The 10,217-nt window shown below is 38.7% G+C and overlaps 1 protein-coding gene across 1 annotated transcript in view; it reads left to right on the top strand.

Moving 5' to 3' along the window:
- egfra (epidermal growth factor receptor a (erythroblastic leukemia viral (v-erb-b) oncogene homolog, avian)) overlaps positions 1–9,143 on the top strand; it is a 276,593-nt gene extending 267,450 nt beyond the window's left edge. Inside the window, exons 27-28 of the mRNA XM_072575666.1 lie at positions 3,057–3,165; positions 3,548–9,143. Coding sequence (XP_072431767.1) covers positions 3,057–3,165; positions 3,548–3,939 — 501 coding nt within the window. The 3' untranslated portion in view covers positions 3,940–9,143. The remainder of the gene's footprint in view (positions 1–3,056; positions 3,166–3,547) is intronic.
- Positions 9,144–10,217: the final 1,074 nt, after the last annotated feature.

Below are 10,217 nucleotides of genomic sequence, written 5' to 3' on the forward strand. Positions count from 1 at the left end.
ATGGGTCAGTGTTTGTCCAATGTGTGCAGGAGGGTTTCCTGACACAATATGTAGACAGGCCAACAAGAGGTGAGGCTATACTGGATATGGTTCTGGGTAACGAACCAGGCCAGGTGTTAGAATTGGAGGTGGGTGAGCACTTTGGGGACAGTGACCACAATTCGGTGACTTTTACTCTAGTGATGGAGAGGGATAAGTGCAGGGCAAGAGTTATAGCTGGGGGCAGGGAAATTATGATGCGGTGAGGCATGACTTAGGATGCGTGGCTTGGAAAAGTAGGCTTCAAGGGAAGGGCGCAATTGATATGTGGAGCTTGTTCAAGTAGCAACTATTGAGTGTCCTTGATAAGTATGTACCTGTCAGACAGGGAGGAAAGGGTCGTGTAAGGGAGCTGTGATTTAAAAAGGAATTGGAATCCCTTGTTAAAGGGAAGAGGGCGGCCTATGTAAAGATGAGGCGTGAGGGTTCAATTGGGGCAATTGAGAGTTATAAGGTAGCCAGGAAGGATCTGAAGAGAGAGCTAAGAGCAGCAAGGAGGGGACTTGAAAAGTCCTTAGTTGGTAGGATTAGGGAAAACCCAAAGGCTTTCTATAGGTATGTCAGGAATAAAAGAATGACTAGGGTAGGAATAGGTCCAGTCAAGGATAGTAGTGGGAAGTTGCGTGTGGAGGCTGAAGAGATTGGGGAGACACTGAATGAATACTTTTCGTCAATATTCACTCAGGAACAGGACATTGTTGTCGATATGCTCAGTGAATACTGAGTCACAATTAATTAGAATGGACGGCTTTGAGGTATGTAGGGAAGAGGTATTGGAAGTTCTGGAAAGGGTGAAAATGGATAAGTCCCCTGGGCCTGATGGCATTTATCCTAGGATTCTCTGGGAAGCAAGGGAGGAGATTGCAGAGCCATTGGCCTTGATTTTTATGTCCTCGTTGTCTACAGGAATAGTGCCAGAAGACTGGAGGATAGCAAATGTGGTTCCCTTGTTCAAGAAGGGGAGTAGGGATAACCCTAGTAACTATAGGCCGGTGAGTCTCACTTCTGTTGTGGGCAAAGTCTTAGAGAGAATTGTAAGGGATAGGATTTATGAACATCTGGACAGGAATAATGTGATCAAGGATAGTCAGCATGGTTTTGTGAAGGGCAGGTCGTGCCTCACAAACCTTATTGAATTCTTTTTGCAGTAGCCTACCATGGGGAACCTTATCAAACGCCTTACTAAAATCCATGTACACCACATCTACCACTTTACCCTCGTCCACCTCCTTAGTCACCTTCTCAAAGAATTCAATAAGGTTTGTGAGGCAGTACAAGAATGGCCAATTTGGTAAAATGCTTAGATATTTGTTGATAACTGTCAGACTGTACCTCAGCAAAAAGCCATGTCTTCAGGAAAGTAAGTGAAAATATTCCCAGAAAAATGCTTGCATTATTCCTCACTGTTCCAATCATTAAGAATAACCTCTGTGGTCTTCCTGGATTAGTGGTGCTGGAAGAGCACAGCAGTTCAGGCAGCATCCAAGGAGCTTCGAAATAGACGTTTCGGGCAAAAGCCCTTCATCAGGAATTGGGCTTTTGCCCGAAACGTCGATTTCAAAGCTCCTTGGATGCTGCCTGAACTGCTATGCTCTTCCAGCACCACTAACCCAGAATCTGGTTTCCAGCATCTGCAGTTATTGTTTTTACCTCTGTGGTCTTCCTGATCAACTGTCTTAAATTTAGCATCATGTTGACAGATACCTGTAATGAGGTAGTTGGTTAGCTTGCCAAGCTGCTGGTTATCAAGAAAACATTTCATTGCCATGCTGGATAACATCATCAATGTGATATCCACTGCTATTCTGTCCCACCTGGTTTCTTTATACGGTCAGTTGGAGTGAGTGTCACTTCCCAGTCTTCTCTGCAGCAGTTTTACACCGGGTCTATCTCTATGTGTCTGGTGATCATCTTTTTGGTTGAAAACCAGGCTTCCAAGAACTCTTTTGCATGTCTCTGGTTGACCTGTGCTTGGATACTAACTTTGTTATGGTTGAATTGATGGCCCTCTTGGTCTCTGTGTATGGCGATGAGGGAGAGTTGATCCTGTTGTTTAATAGCCAGTTAGTGTTTGTGAAGTTGGATGGCTAATTTTCTACTTGTTTGTCCAATGTAGTGCATGCTGCAGTTGTTGCAAGTGATCCTTACATCGGACAAACAGATAGAAAGCTAGCCATCTGACTTCATAAACATTAACTGGCTATTAAACAACAGGATCCACTCTCCCTCATCTCCGTACACAGAGACCAAGGGGGTCTTCAGTTCAACTATGACAAAGTTACTATCCCAAGATAGGACAACCAGAGACATGTCAGAGAGTTCTTGGAAGCCTGGTTTCAACCAAAAAGGCCATCAACAGACACATAGAGGTAGACGCAGTGTAAAGACCACTGCAGAGAAGACCCAGAAGTGATATTCATTCCAATGGACCGGACCACACAAAAACGAAGTGGAACAGAACAGCGGCACTTCACTGAAGTCGCACTGATGATGTTACCCAGCATGGTAATGAAACATCTGCACAATAACCCAGGAGCTTGGCAAGCTAACCAACTACCTCCTCCACAAGCCAAGCTACAGATCTTCATGAAAACCTTAAAGATACATGTAATCGTGTCTGTTTGAGGCTTCTATCAATTGAGAACTAGCAGGGAAATTCCAACAATTAACATTTAGTAGCTTTAATACTAATTCAAATAATTTGAATAGACTCAGCTAGGTTTCCACTTTTACTGCATTACCTGCTTAAGGTTAATCGAATAATAAAGCACATCATTAAACCATACTAAGGAGTGATTTTTAAGAGTATATGAAAATGGACAGAAGTTTTCTTTGGCAATTTAACCCAACCTCAAAAATGAGATGTAATTTGATGTTGAGTACAAACTGGTTAGGCTGTATCATGCAGTAAAGGAGTTGAAATGTGGCATTGCAAGTCATTCTAATATGCTTGGTATCTAACATAAATTAAACATTCTATTTTGAATATTTTTCCCTTTTTATTGTTAATTGCACAGCATCAAGGAATGCCCAAGAGAGAAGACAGTGAAATTTTACGCTATAGCTCTGATCCAACGATGCCCCCTGATCATATTGACATAAACGGATGCTTCCAACCAGCCCCAGGTTTGTGTTCCTAATGTATTAATGTTCTTCTCTTTTGATATATGAACATAATTATGAGCAACATATAATATGGTAACTTACACATACTGTAACAGTAACATACTGTTGTTTTACACATTGGCAAAAATGCATGGCCTAGCTCACTCTAGAATCAGTTTTTTGTTTGCTTACTTCAGTAAAAATGCCTCAATTACACATTTTATCAGAATTTCAAGAGACTTTGTTAAAAATTATTGTTGTCAATGTAAGTTCTTTTAACCTGTTGTGCCTTATTTACAGGATGTAAAAATTGTATCAGAAACAATGTTTATGTTAACTGTTCACATTTATGCAAAAAGGTTGAATGCTGATTTTGTGAATATGTTTCCCTGCTTATTTGTAGAATATGTCAATCAAATTAGGGATAAGCCACTACCTAGCACCGTGAGAAGCCCAGCCTCTGATATGGAAAATCCTGGCTACCAAGAGCTTTTTATTCCTCTCAACCAGAATGGCAGGCTTCACAATTCTAGTGAACCAGCTGACACTGACACAGTGAAAAACCCGGAATATGTGAACGCCTTCCAGCCCAGTAACAAAGTGGTTCTTGAGCATCCAAATCACTGGGACCAAAACATAACTCGCAACGTAAGCCTGGACAATCCCGAATACCAGCAGAATCTTTTTCCTAAACATACAAAGGTGAATGGTCACATTTTTAATACTGCAACTGAAAATCCAGAGTATCTTGGTATTGCAGTGCCACCCACAGGTCAAAAGAATTCTACAGTATGACATTCTACAAATATGACAATTTTTCCACATCAGCTGTTGACCCAACAGTATGGTGACGTTGATGTGCATCTATGCTCGGGTACAGTTACAGATATGTCTATGGATGAGACTGGGACAATGAGACAATGTGAATATTTTCTCCTAACTAAAACAAGTCATTAAGATATTACTGGTGATGGAACTTTACTTTGACAATTTAAGTTAGGTTTAAGCAACGTGGAAATGAAATAGATTATAGTTTTATTCAGTAGCATTCCAGTTTTGTATTTTTTATCACTACATTGCATCTTTGATATGTGTGCGCATAATGTGTAAAGTTTCAAGTAGAATCACTTTTATCCCAGAAAGCAGAAACTGGTGCACCTTTGCCAGGGTTTTGATTCACCATATCCCCTCCATATAGCTGAATGTAATCTTCTCATCACAATGCCTGCATATTTATGTCATGCAAATGATTTAGATTTGAAAGCTTTTAAAACATTTTATCTTAGTATTTCCAAGAAAATATTAAACATAGCATCCGAGCAATGTGTATGGTTATGTGATATGGATAAACTGGCACAAGAGTCGAACTGTGCTGGTTATCATTGTGAGAAATAACAAAGATGGTCAAAATGTGAAATGAGCAAAGTATCAATGATGGGTTTCCTTGTATGTTATTCATGCTAATTTTTCTCATTGATTTGCTTAGACTGTATCTTCAAACTGACACTAATCTTCATGATGTCTCAATTTGCTTGCTCTTTCATCTTTCCTGACTCAATTTGCTTTTTTGAAAACTGTTTTGAGTATTGCCTATGACTGTGATTAAGTACAACATTAACTTAAACTTCACCTGTTTTACCCCTCAATGCCTCCACCTTCCCAACCATCAATGAAAAAGAAAGTTACCCTTTAGTCTACATTGTTTCAAATTAATATTATGATCTTCAAGCTTATTGTTTGTTGCCCAAGTCCTCATTGCAAGGTGATGCCTTGAGGACAAGGTTCTGAAATGTGACAGTTGATTATTAATTATGAACGTTTGCAGAATTGTTACACCCGCAGAAGGAGGCCATTCATCCCATCAGTACCTGTATCTGTTCTAGATTGAATCAAATTTATTAATGCAGTAACAGTAAAATATTTCAGGTACTGATTGCCTGAAATAAAACAGAAAATGCTGGAAACTCAATGCATGTCAGAGAATATCGATGTAGATATATTAACTATCTTCACAAATCTTCTGATCCTTCAGCTCAACCTTTAACTCCGTTTCTTTCTTGATCTGCACAGATGCTGGTTGTCCAATTGAATATTTCCAATTTTTTTGCTTTTTTTTAAAAACATATCACTTTTTATCTATGATTTATCTGTAAAGAGTAGTTTTAGAACCAAATATGAATAACTAAAATATTGTCTGAATGTACCTATTTTTTAAACCCACTAGATATTTATTTTACCACTAATTCGATGTGATACAATTCTTCTCAACTTCACATTTGAGAATCCTCTTTGATCGCTATGACGAATAACTGAAAATATATGACAAGATTCAATACCCAATTTGTAGCCAGAGGATACCATTGATTAGAGACAAAAAAAAACTGCAGATCCTGGAATCCAAAGTAGACAGGCAGGAGGCTGGAAGAACACAACAAGCCAGGCAGTATCAGGAGGTGGAGAAGTTGACATTTCAGGTGTAACCCTTCTTCAGGACTGTGCATGAGAGTATAAGGGGGGGCTTCAGTTAAAGGGGGTTGGGGTGGCAGGCTGGTGAGATGGGGATAGGTGGAGACAGGTAGAGGTTAGGCCCTGGTTGGTCGATAGGAGGGATGAATCCAGTTGGTGGCTGAGAGGAAAGGGAGGTGGAGTGGCTGGGAAGGGAGTCAGGGGATGGGAATGGAGGTTATTTGAAATTGGAGAACTCAATCTTGAGTCCTACGGGCTGTAGGCTATCCAAGTGGAAGATTAGGTGTTATTCCTTCAATTTATGGTTTCGTTGGTTGTGGCAATAGAGGAGGCCAATGATGGTCATATCGGAAAGGGATTGGGAAGGAGAATTAAAATGGGTGGTAACTGAGAGGTCTGGTCAGCCCCTGCAGGCCTGGCTGAGATGCTCAGCGAACCATTCCCTAAGTTTACATTTGGTCTTCACCTGTATCACTGATGAGACATCCAAATTTAAGGGATACCATTTTTTAGATTAGATTAGATTAGATTAGATTTCTTAAAATCTGTAAACTTTAAATGTAATGGAACTTTTTCATCACCAAATTATGTTGCAATTCCTCCCTGAAAGCTCAAAGTAAGAGAGTGAAGTAGAGCAGAATTGAACATTTCTCTTCCTGGGTCAGGATGTCCCAGACGCTAATTACAAAAATCATAGATGTCCTTTCTTTCAACTAGTCATCATTAACTTTTTCTCAGAATAATTTGTGCACCTACCATCAATAGTCTGCAGTTGTTGCAGAACATTGCTGGGAGTCATTTGACAATTGTTGTAAATGTATTGCAACAAAAAATCTCATTTCATTGCGAGCCCTTGTTAAATGACTTGGTGATTAACAGGCACATCCATGATGGGCTAAATGGCCTCCTTCTCTGGTGTAACATTCCATGAGCAGTGAGACAAACGAACCAACCTATCTTGGATAATGTCAGGATATTCAAATATTGATACTAAGACTAATAATAAAACTAGTTAATATTTAACATTTAAATTTGAATAAATCAGAATGTAGATCTCTGTGCACTTTTCTTCCACTGGAAATGGGAAGGTGGAGTAGGGGATCCAAATATCTCTCTTGGGCCAACTTCCAATTATTTCCCCTTCTCACCACCACACAAATTAAATCCTGGTCTATTGGGGATCCTCTTGACTGAACAGCATTTAAGGCCCATAAACAGTCAATTAGTGGCTGAAAGGGGCTCAACTCACAACCAGTTCTGATTAGCTGCTGTTGATTGTTTGGCATCTCTCAGAATGTGTGATTTCTTTGCCCTGGTCTCTTGATCCTGGGAAAGTCCTGCCACATGTGATTAAAAACATATGTCAGAATAAAGAACACCATTCAGTCCCTCCAATTCAATAAGATGGCCTCCTCCATGCCAGCTCCTCACTGTCCTCAACTTCTCGATATTTCACAGATCTATCTACCCACCCTTCAGATGCTTTCAGTCATCTAGCCTACACAACACTCTAGGTAGAGAATTCCAGGCATGCACTGTCCTCCAAGAGAAGAAATTCCTTTGGTTTTTAATTTAACTGAATGTTTCCTTATTCTGTAATTATGTTCCCTATTCAAGATTCCCCTACAAGTGGAAATATGTTCTCAACATCTTACCTGTCAACTGCCTCAGAATTTTGTATGTTACAATAAAATATTCCCTCAATCCTCTAAACTGAATAAAGGCCGGATTGATTTAACCATTTTTGATAAGTCAACTCCTCCATCCCAAGAAATCAGCCAAGTGAAATTCTTTTGAACTGCCTCCAATATCAATATGTCCTTTCTTAAATATAGGGGCCAAAACACAGTACATCGTACAGGATATTATTTGGGTCACACCTGGAGTAGTGTTATATCAAGACTTCCTATTTTTAAACTCAGTATAAAAGCCAAAATTCCATTTGCTTCTTAATTACCTGTTGCATGGGTTTGTGTTTGATGCATAAAAACATCCAGATCCCTCTGTGCTGCACTCTTTTGGAGTGTCTTTACATTTAAATAATAGTCTGTCTTTTCATAATTCCTACCAAAATGCATGCCCTCAGAGTTCTAAATTACTCTCTATCTGTCAACCTTTTTAACAACCTATCTGAATACCCTTGCAGATTGTTGTCCTTATCCCAACATACCCTCCTGCCTGTTTTTCTTTCATCAGCAAATTTGGATATTATACATGATAAAGTCATTATTATACATAGGAAATAACTGAGGCCCTAGGACTTGCGCTAGTCTACTATTTACATCTTTTTGACATGGAAAAGCCCAATTAATCCCAACTCTCTTCTATGTGTTAAACAAACCTCAGTCTGTGCTAATATATTACCTGAGCTCTTACCTTGTACAGTAAGTTTTTCTGTGGCACCTTATTGAATACTTTCTGGAAATCCAAACACACTATATTTACTGGTTCTGCTTATTATATTTTCAAAGAACCCGAGCAAATTTTTCAAATATAATTTCCATTCCAGAAAACCATGTTGACTCTGATTTCAATAAGCTTTTCTAAATGTCCTATTTCTTCCTTAATCAATCTGGTACTTAATATAGGGAGGCCTTCTGCAAAGGAGATTAAGTGGGACATCTTGGTAGAGCTACACGCAATAGATGAGAAACCAGAAACTTGATTAAGCATCTGATCTACCCCTGACTGGCGGTACTTCATTGAGCAAAGTAAATGCATTAGTGAAACCTGAACACTTTTTTTTTGTGGCGTTCCTATTTTTTGGCCCTATCTTTAATTATTCCTAACAATTTAGAGATTTGGCCATTAATACGATGCTTGTATGTGATAATAAATTTGATTAAAGTAAGGTAACAATTGTGAAGCATGGATAACAGCTGAGTTATATGGATGAAGGATAATGGAAATTAGGGTAATTTAAAAATATGTTTTAACAATATAAATAACATCCCATTTTTAAATTATGTACATTTTTGTGGGCAAATGTTGTTGAGATTTAGTAATTTAAAAAAATCTTGATTTGATGCACTATTTGTATAAAGGTGAAATCCAGACATTTTATATTGTGTATTGATGATAAGAAATTGTTGTATGCATATATGTATATTGAGTTAAAAGCAAAGGAATGTATACTACAGTGTAAACATGTTTTGTCACTTGTCAAATATTTTGATTGTTCTGTCTTGCAGAAGCAAACATTTAAAATTTTATGCACATTAACCTTTCTGGAATTATTTGCAAGTTTTATTTGATTTAACAGAAATCATTTGACTCTTCACAGTTACATAAAGCAATAGGTTATTCCAGTCTTTTTGTAGTAAACATAACCATAGATCACTGCCAATTCATCACTACCTGTATTCACCATTTTACAAGCTGTTGACTTAAACACCAATTACATACTGTATTTGCAAGACCATTACTATTTTTATGTGTATGTTTCACTGAATTTGTTTATTTTCAAAAGAAATATAAAACCACTAGCATGATACATTACTAAAATAAAAGGTTTGTGAAAAATCATGCGCTCAGCTTGGTTTGACGTTGGTTTTTTTTGTTACTATTTGATTTTCTGACAATTTTCTTGGCTGCTGCTCAGCTATATTTAATTATCAACAAATAATTTTAACAAAAGATGGGGAAATAGATACAGGAACAGACTGGTTAAAGTAATTAGATTTATTTATGACTTGCTATTTTGGAAATGGAATAAGCCAAGCTTCATCTGCCTGATCACATACCTTGAACGAGCATCATTTTAACTTCCAAAGTATGGTCAACTTAATCCCTCATGATGACTGAATCTGCCTCACAAATCTGCCCCATTGTGTATTGGCACTCTTGAATAAACATGTTGTGGGGAAAATAATCAGTCTCAGAGGCAGAATCCAACGACAAAGTTTATTGTACAATGAATCCGGAGCTCTGGGGAGAGAGAGAGGTGTTCATCAACAGGGCTGTCAACGTGAGCCTCTTCTCACTCTCTGAGCGCGTGTCATGATATTTTGTACGTTTTGTGGTACGACAGTTCAAGTATCGAGTCTGTTTTTTTACAGCTTAGCTTGTTTACAGAAAACGTTACAATTTCATTGTCAGTTTCAGTAGTCATGATCGTTCTTCCTGAGAAGGAAGATCGTTTTCCATTACTGCAGATTTGAAGTATTAATAGTTGTATACAAGCAGTCTCAGGGAGTTAATATTTTTATTGAATTTGGTGGCTAAACTCCGACACTTCGGCAAGCAGTCGGTGTTACTGATGTGTATTCTCTCGGCCACCCACCTTAAACTAATCATCTATGCGGTGTGTCTATTGTGCTGGTATCCTGTTAGTCTCAGGCAGTGTCTGTGTATGCTTTGCTATATTTTTCCATGTAATGGCTCAGTGGCCATCTTGTGTGCTAAGTGACCAATTTATGGCTCAGCGGCCATCTTTTGTCTGTGTGCCCCATGTCAGCATGCCCCGTATCAACTCCCACTTCACTCCCTCCTTTGTGGTCAAGGAGGTGACTTCGGAAATCTCCCGCAGACAACCCAACTCACATATAGAGTTTGGCCTTTTCTAAGGTCTCTCCTTCCAGAGGGGTGTGAAGGAGTCTGAGTTTCGC

Source organism: Chiloscyllium punctatum, chromosome 8, assembly GCF_047496795.1.
Source record: "Chiloscyllium punctatum isolate Juve2018m chromosome 8, sChiPun1.3, whole genome shotgun sequence".
In the NCBI taxonomy this organism is placed as follows: domain Eukaryota; kingdom Metazoa; phylum Chordata; class Chondrichthyes; order Orectolobiformes; family Hemiscylliidae; genus Chiloscyllium; species Chiloscyllium punctatum.